The 21834-nt window shown below is 43.1% G+C and overlaps 1 protein-coding gene across 6 annotated transcripts in view; it reads right to left on the bottom strand.

Moving 5' to 3' along the window:
- The window catches only part of LOC105485723 (unc-13 homolog B), a 232160-nt gene extending 213745 nt beyond the window's left edge, over positions 1-18415 (bottom strand). For 3 of the 6 annotated variants that reach the window (XM_011748153.3, XM_011748154.3, XM_011748155.3), the window contains exon 1: positions 18061-18397. In XM_011748153.3, coding sequence (XP_011746455.2) covers positions 18061-18082 — 22 coding nt within the window. In that variant the 5' untranslated portion in view covers positions 18083-18397. Of the gene's footprint in view, positions 1-12094; positions 12112-18060 lie in introns of those variants that run through there. The other 3 variants (XM_071077968.1, XM_071077969.1, XM_011748144.3) reach the window with 2 other exon arrangements.
- Positions 18416-21834: the final 3419 nt, after the last annotated feature.

The raw sequence follows: 21834 nt of genomic DNA, 5'->3' as shown, positions 1-21834 counted from the left end.
TGGAATAGAGTTTACATTAATACACAGATTTCTATGGTTACTGTTTATCAGAAATAACCCAAGTTTGATTATACACAGACAGGACAAGGTCATTTTAGCCACCCATCTACCTAATTCCTACATTAGGCAACTGACTCTTACAGTCTATAGTGAAGTGTAAAGGAAAACCAGGATGTTACCCAATTAACTCAACTTAATGCTTTAACTTTACCTAGAACTAAAACCATTAAAGTATGCCTCTATTTTTTTTTTCTTCTCTTTTTTTTTGAAACAGAATCTCACTCTGTCCCCCAGGCTGGGCTAGAGCACAGTGGTGTGATCACAGCTCACTGCAGCCTCAACCTCCCAGGCTCAAGCAATCCTCCCACCTCAGCCTTCCAAAAAGCTGGGACTGCAGGCATGCACCACCACACCCAGCTAATTTTTATATTTTTTGTAGAGATAGGGTTTCATCATGTTGCCCAGGCTGGTCTCAAAATCCTGGGCTCAAGCTATGCACATGCCTCAGCCTTCCAAAGTGCTGGGATTACAGGCGTGAGCCACTGTACCTGGCCAGAAGATGATTCTCAGTGAAGATGATTCTTAGTGAAGTTAAGAAACTTACTTCTAGACACAATTTTAGTCACTACCTAGTGAGATTCAAAACAGAGTTCTCTGGAATCCCAAATTTTCCATTATATCACACTCCCTCCCAAGAAAAAAAAGGGACTTTATTAAACTCCCTTTATTTATTTTTTTTTAAATATTAAACTAGAGCCATAATGAACTCTCCAGTCTATGAAACACCTGCTATAATGCTGTCCATGAACATATCCTAAGCAAACAGAAACCACAGCTATAGTGGGACTCTGATTCACAGCCAACAATGCATAATAGCCATCTTTCCCTAAATACTTTTATTTAAAAAAAAAAAGATTTTATTCATGTTCCAAAGCACTACCCTGTATAATTAATTTGGTATTGTACAGTTAAGAGTAAAGCAAAAAAAGTAAATTCACCTTTTCAGTATGTAAAAGGACAAACTTCGGTAGGCCAGTGCCCTCATTTATAAAATGAGGATAACAAGGTTATTACAAGAATTAAATGATTAATCCTTACCTGCTTATTAGCAAAAGCTTGGCAAAGAGTAAAGACTCACTAAATGTTAGCTTCAGTATTTCATTGATTCTAAGATGGTGAGACATTGTCTTTTTTTTTTTTTTTTTTTTTTTTTGGAGATAGTCTCACTCTGACACCCAGGCTGGAGTACAGTGATGCAATCTTAGTTCACTGCAACCTCTGCCTCCCGAGGTCAAGCAATTCTGTCTCAGCCTTCAGAGTAGTTGGGAATCCAGGCATGCACCACCACACCCAGTTAATTTTAGTATTTTTAGTAGAGACAGGGTTTCACCATGTTGGCCATGCTGGTCTCAAACTCCTAACCTCAAGTGATCCACACGCCTCAGCCTCCCAAAGTGCTGGGATTACATGTGTGAGCCATTACATCTGGCCTATTTTCTCATATTTAACCAATCTGAAATTGAAATGAATCTTACAATCAATGACATGTCATAGAGCAATCAACTGTGTGTGTGTGTGTGTGTATATATATATGTGTGTGTGTGTGTATATATATATATATATATTTTGTTTGTTTGTTTTGAAACAGGATCTTGCTCTGTCCTCCAGACTGGAGTGCAGTGGTGGATCTCAGCTCACTGCAACCTCTGCGTCACGGGTTAAGCAATCCTCCCACCTCAGCCTCCCAAGTATTAGAGACTACAGGCATGTGCCACCATGCCTGACTAATTTTTGTAGAGACAGGGTTTTGCCATTTTGCCCAGACTGGTCTTGAACCCCTGGACTCAAGTGATCTACCTGTCTTGGCCTCCCAGTAGTGCTGAGATTACAGGCATGAGCCACTGTGGCCAGCAATAGTATTTTTTAAATGATATAAAAGAATGATGTCTCTTACAATCCATGGCATCATATAGTGGAGGAAATGGAGTTTATTATAATGATGATGCTGAGTATATGTTTATCCTGTCACCATGCCTCCACACAACAGATCCACAAAGAACAGACCAAATCTACTCTAACCCTGATCTCCCGAGTCATGTTTCCAACCTTAACACAAGGACTGCCAACTCTTCAAATTCAACACATCCAATACCCAAAACATCTCCCCAGAAGCTGTTATTCTTTCTATGCTTCCTATCCCAATTAATGAGTGACATCATGATGGAAAACTTGACTTTTTCTACAGTTCTTCCCTGTCCCTCAGTTGAAATTTCTATAATCCATTATATTTTTCTGTTTTAGAAATTATCCATTTGTGTCTTGTATCATGCTTAGTTGTACACATGGTTGTCACCCCTTCTTTGCCCTCAATTTCTTGAGGGCAAGGCCCACTTCTTACTCATTTTTATATACCCAGGGTGACTAGTTCAATGCCTCACCCATAGTTAAGTGCTCAATAAATGTTTATGGAAGTGATCACATCCTGTTTGTTTATAAGTTTCAAAACAGTTAAGTCTCTATAAACAAGAGATAAAAAGGACTGAGAGTAAAAGTTACTATACAATAGAATTTCAAACACATGATCTTAGAGTTTAATTATCATCAACTTTATGAAGGTACATGGGGCAGATATTAACACTTCCATTTTAAAATTGTGGCTTGGTAGTCAAGAGGCTTGCCAAAAGCTTTCACTGGTAGAAAAAGAATTCAAACAAATCTAAGTACAAACCCAGTGCTTTCAGTTTATAAACTTCTATACTTCTGCCCCTTCCTTGGTCTTATTCCCGCTAACTTTCCACCTTATGTTGCCTACAAGGCCCTATAGTTTTGGTTTTTTGTTGTTTTTTTTGTTTTGTTTTTGAGACGGAGTTTCACTCTTTCACCCAGGCTGGAGTGAGATGGCGCAATCTTGGCTCACTGAAACCTCCGCCCCCTGGGTTCAAGATATTCTCCTGTCTCAGCAGGATCCTGAGTAGCTGGGATTATAGGCACCCACCACCATGTCCGGCTATTTTTATTTTTTTATTTTTACTAGAGACGGAGTTTCGCCATGTTGGCCAGGCTGCACTGTGGCTCACAGCTGTAATTCTAGCACTTTGGGAGGCCGAGGCGGGTGGATCACCTGAGATCAGGAGCCCCAGCTTCATCTTAATCCACGTTTTCCCTTTCTCTTGGAATATCAGTTATACTTGCCTTCTCTCAGATCCTTCTCCCACTGCAAGGCCTTTGCACAAACTATTTCCTCTGCCTAGAATATTCTTCTCCTTTTCTCGATAGTGTTCTCTTCTTCTAGATCTCAGTTCAATCTTCACTTCATTTGGAGGACCTCTCTGATCTGTGTAGGTAACTTTCCTTAACACATGTTCTCATAACAACATATACTCTCATTTATAGCACAAATCAGTTGTACTTTTTCCTACTCACAATTTTATATTAATTTGTATGATTCTTCCTTGTTTAATGTCTAACTCCTCCGTAGTCCTACTAGTCTATATAAACTTCCAAGAGGGAAAGGGATTTTTTCCTTACTATTCCTCCCAAGTGACTAGCACAATTGTGGGGTTTTTTTTGTTTTTGTTTGTTGGTTTGTTTGTTTGAGACAGAGTCTTGCTCTGTCTCCCAGGCTGGAGTGCAGTGATGCGATTTCAGCTCACTGCAACCTCTGCCTCCTGGGTTCAAGCAATTCTCATGCCTCAGAGTCCTGAGTAGCTGGGATTATAGGTGCCCACCACCACGCCCAGCTAATTTTTATATTTTTAGTAGAGACAGGATTTTGCCACGTTAGCCACGCTCTTCTCAAACTCCTAACTTCAAGTGATCTGCCCCTGCCCGCCTCAGCATCCCAAAGTGCTGGGATTACAGATGTGAGCCACGACACCCGGCCCAATAGTTGTTGAAAGAATAAATGAATGAAACCTTTGCACTTTCCTGAAGCTCTCTAAATCATCCCCACCACCTCACTACCAGCTGATAATTTTGCATCCTACTTTACAAAGAAATCAGTTATCTCTTCCTTCCCCATCTTGACTTTCCCCTTCTTACACATTCCTTCCCTTCAAGCTACAAATACTCAAATTTCTTCTTAAGACTACTTTTTTTTTTTTTTTTTTGAGACGGAGTCTTACTTTGTCTGTCACCCAGGTTGGAGTGCAATGGTGTGATCTTGGCTCACTGCAACCTCTGCTTTCTGGGTTCAAGCGATTCTCCTACCTTGGCCTCCCAAATAGCTGGGATTATAGGCATGCACCACAATGCCTGGCTAATTTTTTTTTTTTTTTTTTTTTTTTTGTATTTTTAGTAGAGACGGGATTTCACCATGTTGGCCAGGCTGGCCTGTAACTCTTGACCTCAAGTGATCCACCCGCCTTGGCCTCCCAAAGTGCTGGGAGATTACAGGTGTTAGCCACCACGCCTGGCCTATAAGACTACTCTTAACCCTTCTCTTCGCTACAGAACTTCTGAATGTGTAGCCTACACTTGCTCATTCCCCTTCTTTACTGCCCAAATACTCATCAACTACTATAATACACTGCCTGCCCTCACATTACCCGAATGAAACTGTTCTTGTTTTCAAATCCAATGATCTCTTCATTTTTCCTAATTCTCATCGAGTCTCCTTCACCTCTATCATCTGATCATTCCTTCTTGAAACTCCCTCTACTCTAGGCTACAGACCCTAACACAACATTCTCCATTTTTCTGCAGTTCTGACCACATCTGTCAACTCCTCTTCTGCCCATTCCTATACACTGGAGTTCCTCGGCTGGACCATCAGCCCCTTTTTCTCCTTTCTGACCCTCCATAAGCATTTTAATTCAAGCTAATGTCTTTATTACCAAATACCTGCAACTTCCAAATATTTATCTCTAACAGATTTCTCTACTAACCTACAAACCTACATTTGGGGTACCATTTTCTTTTTTTTTATTTTTGTCTTTTGTTTTTTTCCTTTTTGTGGAGAACAGGGTCTTGCTATATTACCCAGGCAGGTCTCGAACTCCTGGGCTCAAGCTATCCTCCCGCCTCTGCCTCCCTGAGAGCTGGGATTACAGGCGTGAGCCACCGCGCCCAGTAAGGGGTACCATTTTCAAGGATCATCTGCAATGAGACTGATACATTCAATTCATTATATCTCACATGCAACTTATCTCACAGATCCCATAAACTCAACTGAACCCAACTTTCCTCCCTCTTTGTATTTTCTTCCTCAATTGAGAAGTCTAGGCTGGACACAGGCGCTCATGCCTGTAATCCCAGCACTTTGAGAGGCTGAAGCAGACAGATTGCTTGAGTCCCAGGAGTTCGAGACGAGCCTCAGCCACATGGCAAAACCTTGTCTCTACAAAAATGGTGGGGCACGGTGGCTCATGCCTATAATCCCAGCACTTTGGGAGGCTGAGGCGTGTGGATCACCTGAGGTCAGGAGTTCAAAACCAGCCTGGCCAACATGGTGAAACCCCATCTCTACTAAAAATACAAGAAATTAGCCAAGCATGGTGGCACACACCTGTAGTCCCAGTTATTTGGGAGGCTGACGCAAAAGAATCGCTTGAACCCGGGAGGCAGAAGTTGCAGTGAGCCAAGATCGCACCACTGCACTACAGCCTGGGCACTACAGCCTGGGGGACAGAGGGAGACCCTGCCCAAAAAAAAAAAAAAAAACAATTAGCTGAATGTAGTGGCACATACCTGTAGTCCCAGGTACTCAGGAAGCTAAGGTAGGAGAATCACCTGAGCCCTGGAAGTTGAGGCTGCAGTGAGCTGTGATCAAATCACTACACTCCAGTTTGGGAAACAGAGTGAGAATGTCTCAAAAAAAGGTGAGATCCTGTCTCAAAAAAAGAGAGAGAGATCTAGGAAGACTTTCAGCTCCCTGTCTTAGATGAATAGATATCATAAAGCTGGATGAAGAATATTAATACTGTTTTATATTAAAATAAGCACTCATTCTATGTCTTCTATGTCTGGGACAGTGCTAATCACTTTCACAACAATTATGTCAGCAATACTTTGCTATAGGTATTTTCACCATCACTGGTACTATTACCCTAACAAATATATGAATTTTAAAGATGTGGAAATTAAGGGTCAATGAGATGAAGTAACATATGGAAAGGCAGACAACTCATAGTATTGGAGCTGATATATTCACCAAGCCCTGTCTGTCTAAAACCAAAGCTTTTAACATCTAGCTTATATCACAGTGGTTAAAGCACAGCAAGAGTAAAAGCTGTAAAAGAATACGATCAGATAGATTCTGGCCAGGCGCAGTGGCTCATGCCTGTAATTCTAACACTTTGGGAGGCTGAGGCGGGCGGATCACCTGAGCTCAAGAGTTTGAGACCAGCCTGGGCAACATGGCGAAACCCCATCTCTACCAAAAATAAAAAAATTAGCTGGGCATGATGGTGAGTGCCTGTAATCCCAACTACTTGAGAGGCTGAGGCACGAGAATCGCTTGAACCAGGGAGGTGGAGGTTGCAGTGAGCCGAGATCGCGCCACCACACTCCAGCCTGAGCTATAAAGTGAGACTCTGTCTCAAGAAAAAAGATAGATTCTGAAGATTAAGATTACAAAAGGAGAGCACCATTCCAAAGAATGACATGCTCTCTGGTATAATTGTGGGAATGGAGGGCTGAAGTGAAGTAGACATACAGGTTTATATCTATCATTTACCCTCCTTTTCTTGGCAAGGAGATTTCCTCTATCCTTTTGCAGACAAAGTCTCTAAAATTTGCTTCATAACTAATTTGGCTCATGTAAGTAATCTAGCCTTTTGAATCATCTTTGCCCTAACTCTAATTATATAAAAGCAATTATCTTCCCACTGTCCAACTGCCAGCCCCTTCTTGGTTGCTAGGCAGATCTCCCTCCCTGCCCTCTAACCTCTTCTCAACATCATTTACAATGAAACGCTATAGAAATCAATAAAGCAAACAGCTGCAAGAGAAAATTAACAGCCCAACACAGTCCACAGGCCTGTCTTCTACAGCTCTAAAGAAGTACTTACTATGACAAAAGAGAGAATCGAGCAGCAACAGGAAAGCAACACTCTTCTTTCTGGAAACCTATATTCCTAATGACTAAGAATTGCTTCTCCCTATTTATAGGATAAAAGTAGTTCACACAAATACACCTTAGCACAAACTTCCTCTTGTCACATTGTTACCACATATTTTATCACTGCAGGATTCATCAGCACAAAAAAAAAAGACTTCATGATTCTTTTTCCTTTGATTCTATTGGCCTTTCTCACACACCCAGTGGATAATTATTTCTGGACATCACACTTGAGAAAGTACATTTCATTTTTACTAAAGATAACGAAAGAATTATTTTAATATACTTTATAAAGCTGAACACATTTTAACCATATGCTTACATTTTTATTCCATTTCCCAATAATCAAAGAAAAGACTGCAACAAAACAGGAAATGCAAAGCTGCTTATCTAACCTTCCTCATCCAGAACACTTACACCTTAGTATACGAAAGGAAACAGGAGAAGGAGGATTAAGAAAGGTTGATTAAAGATTACAAAAATACAGTTGGATAAATGGAATAAGATCTAGTATTCGATAGTTCAGTAGGATGATTATAGTTAATGAAAATCTATTGTACATTTCCAAATAGCCAGAAGAGAATTTCAGTGTTCCCAGTATGAAAGATGCTTGAGGTGACAGATATCCTAATTGCCCTGAATTGATCATTACACATTATATGAATTTATCTAAATATGACATATATCTCCAAAATACGTACATCTATGACATATCAATTAAAAGAAAAAAAAACAAAGGGGCCAGGCATGGTAGCTCACACCTGTAATCCCAGCACTTTGGGAAGCAGAGGCAGGAAGAGGCCTTGAGTCCAGGAGTTTGAGAACTGCCTGGACAGCGTAGTGAGATCCCATCTCTACAAAAAAAAATTAATAAATAAAATTTTAAATGAAGGAAATAGGGCTTATTTTTGAAGAGCCCTAGAAAAATAAATTTCACAGTTTTTCTGTGGCAGTTCAAATTTCATCAAGAAATTTTAATTTCTATGTAATCTAAATCACTCCTGCTATAATTCAAGTGCCTACAATTTCTCCCCTACATAATCTAATCTACACTGTCATGAGATTAAGAAATACATTAAATAAATAATGGTGTATTCATCTAACAAGATACTACATAGCAACGAAAATCAATGAACTACCTGCCACACACATCAAGTGGCAGAATCTGACAAACATGTTAATCAAAATAAACTAGCCTGGGGTGGGGAACAGTGGCTCATGTGTGTCACCTCAGAACTTTGGGAGTCCTGGAGAGAAGGAATGCTTGAAGCCAAGAGTTTGATACCAGCGTGGGCAACATAGGGAGACCCATCCCTACAAAAAACTTTCCAAAAATTAGCCAGGTGTGGGGGCACATGCTTGTAGTCCCAACTACTTGGGAGACTGAAACAGGAGGATCTCTTGAGTTGAGGAGTTTGAGGATACAGTGAGCTATGATCACATCACTGCACTCCAGTCCGGTCAACAGAGTGAGACTTCTTTCTTTAAAAAACTATACTTGAGACCAGGCATGGTGGCTCACACCTGTAATCCCAGCACTTTGGGAGGCTGAGGTGGGTGGATCACCTGAGGTCAGGAGTTTGAGACCAGCCTGGCCAACATGGTGAAACCCTGTCTCTACTGAAAATACAAAAATTAGCTGGGCATGGTGGTGGGTGCCTGTAATCCCAGCTACTCGGGAGGCTGAAGCAGGCGAATCTCTTGAACCTGGGAGATGGAGGGTACAGTAGGCCAAGATTGAGCCACTGCACTCCAGCCTGGGTAAAAGAATGAGACTCCATCTCAAAAAAAAGGAGCCAGGCACGGTGGTTCATGCCTGTAAACCCAGCACTTTGGGAGGCTGAGGCGGGCAGACCACTTGACCTTACAGGTTCAAGATTAACCTGGGTAAAGTGACAAAACCCTGTCTCTACAAAAACTACAAAAATTAGCCAGGCGTGGTGGCACAAGCATACAGTCCCAGCTACTCAGGAGACTAAGGTGGAAGAATCAGCTGAGCGCAGCAAGATTGAGGCTGCAGTGAGCCCTGATTAGCACCATGGCACTCCAGCCTGAGCAACAGAATGAGACCCTCTCTCAAAAAAAAAAGAAGGTATATATAGAATACTCCCCAAACTCAAAAACTCTTACTTTAAATGCTAAAGATGGTGGCTCATGATTATAATCCCAGCATTTTAGGAGGCTGAGGCAGAAGGATTGCTTGAGCCCAAGAGTTCAAGACCAGCCTGGGCAACATAGCAAGAACCCATCTCTAAAAAAAAAAAATTTTTTTTTTAATTAGCCAAGCATGGTAGTTCATGCCTATAGTCCCAGGTACTCAGAAGGCTGAAATGAGCATACCACTTGATCCCAGGAGGTCGAGGCTGCAGAGAGCCATGTTTGCACCATTGTACTCCAGCCTGGGCAACAAAGCAAGATCCAGTCTCAAAAAACTAATAATAGGGCCGGGCGCAGTGGCTCAAGCCTGTAATCCCAGCACTTTGGGAGGCCGAGACGGGCGGATCAAGAGGTCAGGAGATCGAGACCATCCTGGCTAACATGGTGAAACCCCGTCTCTACTAAAATACAGAAAAAATTAGCCGGGCGAGGTGGCGGGCGCCTGTACTCCCAGCTACTCGGGAGGCTGAGGCAGGAGAATGGCGTGAACTCGGGAGGCAGGGCTTGCAGTGAGCTGAGATCCGGCCACTGCACTCCAGCCTGGGCAACAGAGCCGGACTCCGTCTCAAAAAAAAAAACAAAAAAAAAAACTAATAATAAGGCTGGGCATGGTGGCTCACACCTGTAATCCCAACACTTTGGGAGGCCAAGGTGGGCAGATCACTTGAGGTCAGGAGTTAGAGACCAGCCTGGCCAACACGGTGAAACCCCGTCTCTACTAAAAATATAAAAATTAGCCAGGAGTGGAGGTGGATGCCTGTAGTCCCAGCTACTCAGGAGACTGAGGCAGGAGAATCGCTTGAACCTGGGAGGCAGAGGTTGCAAGTGAGCTGAGATTGCACCACTGCACTCCAGCCTGGGCAACAGAACGAGACTCTATCTCAAAAACAAAACAAAACAAAAAAACAGTAATAATAATAATAACAATGTGAAAATAAATGTTAGAACAAGACAGTGCAGTTATTTCCCTACTCAAGGAAGAACTTAATTTATCCTGCTTATTCCCAATCATACCTAATAATCCTAATGGATTCTTTCAGTTTATATAAGAACACTGTATAACAGACATTTTAAAACCTATCTAGATTCCATGGCCTCTTATCTACAATACAGATTTGTGTCATAAACATGCATAGAGAAAGTATTCAACAAATATTTACTAATGATACACAGCCCAAACTTTAAACAAACTCATTAAAGTCTGAAATACACAGCACAGGTAAATAGGATACAAATTAAGCTTATTGGCCTAAAGAGCCCAACTATTAGAAACCACACTTTTAGAAACTAAATTACAGAATACACTACTTATAAGGAACAGAACAGTTTATAACAATAGCATAGCAGAGGAAATTGCTCCTTTCCCCCATCACTGCCTGGCTCACACAAAGCATAGTCAACTTCCTGAGGCCCTAAGTGAAGGGAACACAGCCACAACTCTGCTCTAAGGGCAGGGACTACTAGAACCATGATCGATGGAAGCCCAGCAAAAAGGAGTTAGCTGAGGCAGATGACAATAACATTCAGAGGCAGGTAGCGCGTGGGGAAGGAGATGAGAAGTATCTGACCAACCTATCCTTATGTCTGCAAACTCTAATATCATTACCATTCCTACTTTCCACAATGGCTGTAAACCGAAATATATTTTTGGACTCTCCCTAGAGTAGAATCAATGCACAATCAACGTGTCTAGTTAGATGGATGATTAATGATAAGCCATGAACTTTTTTTTTGAGATGGCTCTGTCACCCAGGATAGAGTGCAGTGGCATGAACGTGGCTCACTACACCCTTACCTCTTGGACTCAAGTCATCCTCCTGCCTCGCCTCCCAAGTAGCTGAGACTACTGGCATGCATCCACACATACAGCTAATTTTTGAATATTTTTTTGGTAGGAATGGGGTCTTGTTATGTTGCCCAGGCTGGTCTCAAACTCCTGGACGGAAGTGATTCTCTTGACTCAGCCTCCCAAAGTACTGGAATTACAGGTATGAGCCGCCTCACCTGTGCAGTAACGAGTTTTTTAAAGGGCAAATCACAATATAAATCAACTTGGTCCTGTTACCATCACCAGTGACATTGTTTTGTTCTGTTTTAAAAATGCAGTCGGGCACAGTGGCTCACACCTGTTAATCTCAACACTTTGGGAGGCTGAGACAGGCAGATTGCTTGAGCCCAGGAGTTCAAGACCACCCTGGGAAATATAGCAAAACCCTGTCTCTACAAGAAAGCCTGTAGTTCTAGCTACTCAGGGGTCTAAGGTGAGAGCATCACCTGAGCCCAGGGAGGTCAAGGCTGCACCGCCACTGCACTCCAGCCTGGGCAACAGAGCGAGACCGTGTATCAAAAAAAAAAAAAAAAAAGCAAGTAATACATGTTCGTATGGAAAATAAAATACAAATAAGAAAGAAAAGTACATGGAAATCACAGGTCAAACTTACTTACAAGAGCAGAGTCTTTGGTCGTTTCAATAGGCATAGAAAAATATTACCTGTTGATGAAGGATCTGCCTTTAATAGAGGATGTTGATCTGAGACACGGAGGCATCTGGTTCAACTGAGTATAATTATATGCCAAAGAAAACAACAACGAGCAAATCACACACAAAGTCCAGGTGGAAAGCTAACTGGAGATCTCCAAACATATATCAAAAACTATCTATGCAGTGGGAGGAGAGTAAGGACTGAAAACTACCTATTTGGGTATTATGCTGATCACTGGGTGACAAAATTATCTGCATATCAAACCCCTGCAATATGGCACAATGCAATTTACCCATGTAACAAACCTGCATATGCACCCTTTGAACTTAAAATAAAAAAGTTGGAAAGAGAAAAATTAATAATAAAAAAAAAGGTCAGGTGCAGTGGCTCACACCTGTAATCCTAGCATTTTGGGAGGCTGAGGTGAGCAGATCACTTGAGTGCAGAAGTTCAAGACCAGCCTGGGCAAAATAGGGAAATTCCACCCTACAAAAAGCAGAAAAATTAGTCAGGCATGGTGGCATGCACTTGTAGTCCCAGCTACTCAGGAGGCTGAGATGGGAGGATAGATTGAGCCCAGGAGTTTGAGGATGCAGTGAGCCATGATTGTACTACTGTACTCCAGCCTAGGTGACAGTGCAAGACCCTGTCTCAAAAACAAAAACAAATGTTTAAAACCCATCTACAGGCTGGGCGTGGTGGCTCACACCTGTAATCCCAGCACTTTGGGAGGCTGAGGAGGGCAGATCACAAGGTCAGGAGTTCAACACCAGCCTGGCCAACCTAGTGAAACCCCTTCTCTACTAAAAATACAAAAAAAAAAAAAAAAAAAAATTAGCCAGGCATGGTGGCAGGTGCCTGTAATCCCAGCTACTCAGAAGGCTGAGGCAGGAGAATTGCTTGAACCCAGAATGTGGAGGTTGCAGCGAGTGGAGATGGCGCCACTGCATGCCACCCTGAGCGACAGTGTGAGACTCCATTTCAAAAAAAAAAAAAAAAAAAAATCTACAAAGATGTTCATTGTAGCACTGTTTGTAATGGTGAAAAGAAAAACATCCTGAATATCATCAATATAAAACTGTTTAAATTATGTATGCTTATATAACAGAATACTCTGCAGCCACTCAAAAGAATGGTATAGACCAGGGTGTCCAACCTTTTGGCTTCCCTGGGCCACATGGGAAGAAGAATAATTATCTTGGGCCATGCATAAAACACACTAACACTGGCCAGGCACCGTGGCTCAAGCCTGTAATCCCAGCACTCTGGGAGGCCGAGGCGGGCGGATCACGAGGTCAGGAGATCGAGACCATCCTGGCTAACACGGTGAAACCCCATCTCTACTAAAAAAAATACAAAAAACTAGCCGGGTGAGGTGGCGGGCGCCTGTAGTCCCAGCTATTCGGGAGGCTGAGGCAGGAGAATGGCGTAAACCCGGGAGGCGGAGCTTGCAGTGAGCTGAGATCCGGCCACTGCACTCCAGCCTGGGCGACAGAGCGAGACTCCATCTCAAAAAAAAAAAAAAAAAAAGAAAAAAGAAAATTTCCAGAAGGATAGGTAAGAGACAGTAAACGGTAGTTAGCTCTGGGAAGTAAGAATACAGAATGGGGACAGGAGAACTTTTCCTTCTACTTCACACTCTAAACTGTTTCAACTTCTTATCTGCATATTTATCACCTTATAATAAAAACAAAATGAAAACAATGAATTAAAAAGTTAACAATAGTTGGGTGTGGTGTTATGTTCCTTGTAGTCCCAGTTACTTGTGATGCGGACAAGAGTCACTTGAGCCCAAGAGTTCAAATCCAGCCTAGGCAACATAGTGAGATCCCATCTTTAAAAAAAAAAATTAAATTATAAAAAGTTAGCAATGGTATTGGCAGGTGGTGGGCCCATGAAAATTTTTCTTTTTTTGTACTTTTCTGCATTTTCTTTATTTTCTATAATTAGCAACGTATTACCATATACATTTTTTTTTTTGATACAGAGTCCTGCTTTGTCACCCAAAGCGTGCAGTGGTGTGATCTCGCCTCACTGTAACCTCTGCCTCCTGGGTTCAAACAATTCTCACGCCTCAGCCTCCCAAGTAGCTAGGATTACAGGTGCGCACCAGCATACCTGGCTAATTTTTGTATTTTTAGTAGAGACAGGGTTTCATCATGTTGGCCAGGCTGTTCTCAAACTCCTGGCCTCAAGTGATCCTCCCATCTCAGCCTTCCAAAGTGCTAGGATTACAGGTAAGAGCCACCACGCCTGGCCTGCATGTATTACTTTTGGGGGGAAAAACCCCATAAATTATCTAACTAAGCACTGTTATAAACACTGGGAATTACAAAGAAATACTATGGAAAGATCTGATTCTAAAAATGCTTTATAATTTGCTCGGAGAAACTTGGTCATGAATACCAAGACAATAAAAGTCAAACAAAACCCTTCATTTAGTTTATTGGAGTTGTTCATGTGGCACTGGTTCCTATGAAAGCCCAAAAAAAGTATCAGTGTTATAAGTAAAGCTGTGCCAAAACATGTTAAAGACTTATATTTCTTTATACTTAAGGAAATATTTAAAGAAAGACTAAGTGAATTATATAAAAGAGTGGTTTCTTAAAAATTCAAGTCTAGGCCAGTTGCAGTGGCCCACGCCTGTAATCCCAGCACTTTGGGAGGCCAAGGTGGGCAGATCACGAGGTCAGGCGTTTGAGGCCAGCCTGGCCAACATGGTGAAACCCCGTCTCTACTAAAAATACAAAAAATTAGCCGGGCATGGTGGCAGGTGCCTGTAATTCCAGCTACCCCAGAAGCTGAGGCAGGAGAATTGCTTGAACCTGGGAGGCAGAGGTTGCAGTGAGCTGAGATCATGCCACTGCACTCCAACCTGGGCAACAGAGCGAGACTCTGTCTCAAAAAATTTAAAAAAAAAAAAAAAAAGTTCAAGTCAAATCTCCCACTCAATGGTCAATATCCCATTTAGAACATTCTTACCACTCATTCAATTTCTGTTTAGTGTCAAAAAATCTAACTAGCCCATTCCATTTGTTATGAACAACCCAACTGTTCTTATGTTAAGCTAAAATCCAATTTCCTGTCATTTTCAACCACTGATCCACACTTGTCCCAGTTCTGTCCTCTGGAATGACAAAAAAAAGATGATATAACTTCTACAAGACAGTTTTTTAAAGTCTTCATGTACTATTATGATCCTCTTCCTCTTAAATCTTCTAGAACTAAATTTCCCATATTCTTCAAATGGTTCAGTTCCTATGTGTTTCATTATTCTAATCATTCCCCTCTTAAGATAATCTAGCTTCGGCCGGGCGCGGTGGCTCAAGCCTGTAATCCCAGCACTTTGGGAGGCCGAGGCGGGCGGATCACAAGGTCAGGAGATCGAGACCACAGTGAAACCCCGTCTCTACTAAAAATACAAAAAATTAGCCGGGCGCGGTGGCGGGCGCCTGTAGTCCCAGCTACTCAGGAGGCTGAGGCAGGAGAATGGCGGGAACCCGGGAGGCGGAGCTTGCAGTGAGCTGAGATCGCGCCACTGCACTCCAGCCTGGGCAACAGCGTGAGACTCCGTTTCAAAAAAAAAAAAAAAAAAAGATAATCTAGCTTCTCAATATGCCTCTTAGAAGGAAATACCACAGCTGAACACAAAATTCCAGATCTGATCTGACCAATGCTGTTACTTCCTTTGTCTGGGTCACCATAAGCACCACAATACAAGACCAGTTGCAGGCAGCATATGATTCATTTCCAAATTAGTGGCACTGTTCAGACCACAAGTGCTCTGAGGGTTTAAAGGAAAAAGAGATCACTGTGGACTGGGGACCTCAAGAAATTTTCAACAACAAAAAAGTAAACTGTTAGCTGGGAAAGGAAGAATACATTTTAGATAAGCAGAAAATACAGAACGAGTATTTCAGGGGGCACAAGTGCAGAACAGAGCAGAGAGGAATAAACAGAGTTAGTGCTAGAGCAAAGTCTGCATACAGATAGGCAAGAATAGAAGGCCATTTTTTTTAAGGAGGGCTGGCGTCAGAGTATTGAGAGCCTTAAAACCTGCAGGCAATAAGGCATGATTAAAAGGTAAGACAAAAGAACTGACTTCTTGAATGAAATGCTTAGGAATGATTAAATCAATACCAGTTTGCCAATTTCTATATCAAGTTAACTACTTTTTGAACTCTGACTGCATAGGAAGTTTCTAATTGATTCTACTCCAAGATAAATTGAAATTGAGTTGTAATAAATATCACTACATAGGCTGCTTTCAGAATATAACATTCCTACTGCCAAAATATAATGCAAGGAATGTCATTTTAGAAAGATGTATTTTGTGCTGGGTGCGGTGGCTTATGCCTCTAATCCCAGCACTTTGGGAGGCCGAGACAGGTGGATCACTTGAGGTCAGGAGTTCAAGACCAGCCTAGCCAACATAGTGAAACCCTGTCTCTACAAAAAATACAAAAATTAGCTGGGCCTGGTGGTTCATGCCTGTAATCCCAGCTGCTCGGGAGGCTGAGCCATGAGAATCGCTTGAACCCAGGAGGCGGAGGTTGCAGTGAGCCGAGATCGCGCCCCTGCACTCCAGCCTGGGTGACAGAGTGAGACTCTGTCTCAAAAAAAGAAAAAGAAATGAAAAGAAAGATGTATTTCAATTCATTTCTGTAAGTTTTCCCAGAATGAATACCTTGCCATTCATTATGAATATCTGCATATAAGGTACCTGTTTGTTTCAGTAATTAAAATCTTCTGGATCTCTATTCAAAAAGACAATGACCTGCTCATCTCTGTTTATCCAGATTCAAAATAGAAGAAACTCCACTAATGTAACATTAAAAAGGAAAGAAGTTAGCTAAATAGCAGAATTTCTACACAATGAAACCTGTCTGCTATTAAAACAAATGAAAACACCAGTAGTAATTTAAATTCAGTCAAATAGGAATTTCTGATTTACAAGTGCTCCCGCCTAAAGGGTCTTTCATAAGGACCAGCTCTGTAATACAGCACGGCAGTAGAGAATTAAACTGTCAAAGAGACACAGCAAAGCCCAACCTCTCCCAAATCCTGCTACTCAGCAGCAGAGATCTAAAGGAATAAATACATTCCCAGCTGCTGAGAGAAATGTCTTACTAAAAGCAAAGCAAAATTCTCATTAATGAAAAATCAACCATGAAAAACTGTATGTCTCATAATCCCCGGAAATGGCCAAATCCATTTTGGGTTAATGCAGATTTAACAGAACAGTGGAAGAGAACAGAGCAAAGCAGTTCCATTTGCCAGCAGCTGGGGGAAACACCGTTACTGAAGAAATCACAAACAACAACAATGCTTCTAATCTGTAGAGCCAAAAGAAATATGAACTCTATCCAGTAAAAGGTACCAGGAAAAGGCTCTAGTGAAGGCTCTAGTTGATAAATGCTCTCATTTACAATCAAGACACATCAGATATGATAGGCTGTAACTTGAATTTCCCGAGATCAAATTAAATGGCTAATCCAAACCCTGTGTTTTTCTGATCAGATAATCTCTCTGAAGTCACAGTACTTGCATTCATTCAAAACCAGCATTAAGCTTCTACTACGTCAGACACTAGGAATACAAAAACTAATAAGAAACAGTCTCTACCCACATGGAGCTTAGTTTGCATACCATGCCTCATCTTAAACCCCAAAGCTCTTGCTTTAAGATATCTTCTTAGATGGGTCAAGTGTCCTCAGGGGAAAAGCAATAATGGCCCTTCACCTTGAGCTACTGTGAGGCAAGCTAAAATAAAAATAAAAATAAAAATAAATCATACCTCTTATCCTCAAAAGCAGTCACCACATCCTCCCAAGTGGAACAGAATAATCATCTTAGCCTATACTACAGGTTAGTGTTCAGGGAAGTGGCAAGGCACAAGACAAGCAATAGAAGGGATGTGACAGCTGTACCACTAACGCATTCAAAGTGTGATAAAAAGAATCTGCTACTAAGCATACTGTAGTGTTACGGTGCAAGGAGGAGGAGGAAAAGAATGAGAGGCGGCCCACCATTCACAGGCACCAACCATCCGCGGTCTCCTAACTCGTCCACTCTCACTAGAGAACCTCAGTCACTGTTTAATAGGATCTGAGCCTGCCGGCCAACAACGTTGTCACATGGCTACCAGAATGGGGAAATAATCTTCCCTTGCAGGAACGTGGGGGAAAACAAGAAAGAGTGGAAAGAACTCAAGCGTTTATAAGTGATTGTCAACATAATCGTCCCCCAAAGCACGGACGGGATGTAAAGTTTGGGAGAGACGGTCACCGGACGCCCACTGGAAGGGTGCGGGGACCTCTACGCCGACACCCCGCCTCCCGCCCCAGTCCGCGCACTCACCGCGCACGCATAGCAGTGACATGGCCGAGGCGCCGGCAAGCCTCTACCGCGCCCCAGCCGCGCCGCGGCGCCGGGCCGCTCCCTCTTTCCGCTCAGCAGGTGCCGCGACTGCTCCCGTTACCGGCCCTCCGGGTCTGGCGGCTCCTCATGGTCCCGGTCGCAGGTAGCGTCCCGCCGCTGCCTCGGACCCGCCCCAAATCTCACCGTCTGAGCGACCTCCGGGTAGCGGTGAGTACCGACTGGCAGGCTGGGGACTGGGCGCGGCACCGCGACGCCATCGCTGGGAGGTACAAGCGGCCGGGACTCCCTCCCGTCATTCCACCCGGGATCCGCGCGAGCGCCTAGGCAGAGCCAATCCGTGGCGCCCCGCCCCCCAGCCAATTAACTCACGCCCAGTCCACCGACCCCGCCCCCACCCCGCGAGCACGTAGGAGGCGGGGTTCCCTTCCTCTTTTTGAGATCCTGAAGTCAGCTGCGCCCACTAATCAGGCTTACAGTAGGGAGCAAGGGGCTGACCCTCACCTGTGTGAGGCGGGAATGGAAGCCCTCTGTTCCTCCTGCATGGGCGGGGCTTCCACCCAAGAACAGATTCTTTTCATTGAAGGATTTCCACTGGACTTTCTTAGCTGACAGGCTGTAATTTTAAGTTAATGAGGTCGCACTGCACCGCAAAGTAAGTTTTAATTAGCAACTATGGCAAAAGACAAAACTGAGTGGGTGTGAAGTATGTCTGGAGACCTGTTCTTATCTAGACCGTTTTTCATGCTCATCATTGTATGTCCAATGTCTGGAATAGTGCCTAATGTATGGTAACCAGTCCGTAAATATTTACTGAATGAAGTGTCTCACGTGACCGTGTGAAGAGACCACCAAACAGGCTTTGTGTGAGCAACATGGCTGTTTATCATGGGGACATGATGGCTTAGCTTGGGCTCAGAAGCCTGACATGAAGGATGGTTACCACGGAGGGATTCTGAGTGGAGATACCTCTGATCTTTGACAAATCTTCTATCGGTGCTTGGTACCAACATGAGCTAACTTCATGGCTCAAACCAACAGACAATTTGCTAAGGTCTGGGAGCACCCCCTCCAGAGAATCCCTGACCTCCCAAAATGTGGTCAAGATCTAAAGTTTATTTTGTTGTACAGCTCCCTTTTATTATTATTATTATTATTATTATTATTATTATTATGGAGTTTTACTTGCTTCCAACAAGGAAGGCAAATTTTCCTGCTTCCATGATGAAAGAAGGCAGGTAACTCCTTTATGGAGTTTGAGCTCACTCCCAACAGGGAAGATGAGGGTTTTTTTTTTTTTTCCTGTTTCTAGGATGGTAGAGAGCCATTTTCAGCCTGAGACTCACTCCTAGATAAGTAGCTGAATAGGGATTTTGTCTTAGCTAAAATTAACAACCAGCTGGTCTTAATTTCTCCTTACCATTAGAGTGCTCAGTGATCATATTGTTGGGTTTTTTTGTTTTTGTCTTTTTCCACTGACCAACACTGCCTCACTTGGTCAAATCCAAGTGAGAATTCCAAATTATGGGTAACAAAGCCTCTCTAATTTGACAAAAATTCCTCACAGCTGCAAAAGAAAAAAGAAACAGAAAACAAAAAACCGTGTATTTGGTTTCTGTGTTTGCTTCCTGGTCTTAAAAATTCACCTGTTCTTAGGCTGGGCACGGTGGCTCACTCCTGTAATCCCAGCACCTTGGGAGGCTAAGGTTCATAAGGATCATGAGGTCAGGAATTCAACACCAGCCTGGTCAACACAGTGAAACCCTGTCTCTACTGAAAATACAAAAAAAAATTAGCTGGGCATGGTGGTGGGTGCCTGTAATCCCAGCTACTAGGGAGGCTGAGGCAGGAGAATCGCTTGAACCAGGAGGCGGAGGTTGCAGTGAGTGGAGATCGTGCCACTGCACTCCAGTCAGGGCGACAGTGTGAGACTCTGTCTCAAATTTAAAAAAAAAAAAAAAATTCAACCGTTCTTTTGTTTACTTTTCTTCCACCCTATACCTCCTTCACCCTTTGCCATCTGCATTGCCAAAAAATCGTGACATGGCTTCTAATGACTTGAACCTCCTTATAGAATTTAGAACAAAGGTGCCACTCATCCCCTTTTGGGGTGTTCTCTTGTCTTTGTGGGCGGATTTTTTTTTTTTTTTTTTTTTTTTTTTTTTTTGAGATGGAGTCTCCCTCTGTCACCCAGGCTGGAGTGTAGTTGCGCGATCTGGGCTCACTGCAAGCTCCACCTCTCGGGTTCATCCCATTCTCCTGCCTCAGCCTCCCGAATAGCTGGGACTACAGGTGCCTGCCACCATGCCCGGCTAATTTTTTTGTATTTGTAGTAGAGACGGGGTTTCACTGTGTTAGCCAGGATGGTCCTGATCTCCTGACCTCGTGATCCACCCACCTTGGCCTCCCAAAGTGCTGGGATTACAGGCATGAGCCACCACGCCCAGCCGGGCAGATTCCCTTAGGTCTAAAGCTCTGTTTTCCTCTATTGCATGACATGACCTCTTTGGCTTTGGGTGCCAGAGATGACCTTGCACTGTAAGAGGATTTGACCTTGGTGTGTATAATGTTGTACAAAAGCTACAAAGTTACCAGAGGCTAAGCACAGTGCAGTGGTTCACGCCTGTAATCCCAGCACTTTGGGAGGCTGAGGCGAGTGGACCACTTGACCCCACAAGTTCAAGATTAGCCAGGCGTGGTGGTGTGCACTTGTAATCCCAGCTACTTGGAAGGCTGAGGTAGGGCAATTGCTTGAACCAGGGAGGTGGAGGTTGCATTGTGCCAAGATCACACCACTGCACTCCAGCCTGGGCAACAGAGCAAGACTCTATCTCAAAAAAAAAAAAAAAAAAAAAAGAATCCTAATTCTAGTTTGGAGATGCATTCTGAAGGATCCTCTCTATTGCTTTTTCTCCCAACATTAATCTCAATTCCATTTGTCTGTGTGTATTTGCGTGAGGAACTGAACTGTTGCTTTCATAGGTATATGAGAGACTGAATTTTCTCAGCTCCAAAAAGAAAGGGCGTTCGCTTCTTCCAGCTGATAGGTGCTCCTGAGTGACTGGGGACTTTATGGGAGTGTCTGGAAGTTTGACCCCCTATGATGTGCAGCAAGCAGTCCTGCAGGGAAATCCACAACAAAAATTAATTTAGGCCAGGTGCAGTCACACACATGTAATCCTAGCATTTCGGGAGGCCAAGGCAGGCAGATCACTTGAGGTCACGAGTTCAAGACCAAGCCTGACAAACATAACAAAACCCCATCTCTTCTAATAATACAAAAATTATTCAGGTGTAGTGGTGTGTGCCTGTAACTCCAGTTACTTAGGAGACTGAGATGTAAGAATTTCCCGAACTCAGGAAGTGGAGGTTGCAGTGAACCAAGATTATGCCACTGCACTCCAGCCTGGGCAACAGAGTAAGACCCTGTCTCAAAAAAAAAAAAAATTTTTTTAATTTAAAAACTGGCTCATCCAGGAAACACATTGAAGGGCTGATCACCCAGTGTTTTGAGCCCTCTCAGAAGTCATAAACCTCTGGAGAGAGAAACTGAGACATGTAAGAGGGTGGAAGCAATTCAGTGGTGGCACATTGTGGAGTCCTGCCCACAAGCAGCACACAATAATCCACCACACAAAAACTCTAGGCCAAGTTCAGTTTCTCCTTTTAAGAAAAAAAGAAGTGGAAAACAAATAATCTAAGAATGAGAGCCGGGCGCGGTGGCTCAAGCCTGTAATCCCAGCACTTTGGGAGGCC

Source organism: Macaca nemestrina, chromosome 14 (assembly GCF_043159975.1).
Source record: "Macaca nemestrina isolate mMacNem1 chromosome 14, mMacNem.hap1, whole genome shotgun sequence".
Lineage (NCBI taxonomy): Eukaryota > Metazoa > Chordata > Mammalia > Primates > Cercopithecidae > Macaca > Macaca nemestrina.
The sequence above is the reverse complement of the archived record's forward strand: the minus strand, read 5'-3'. Positions and strand labels throughout refer to the sequence as shown.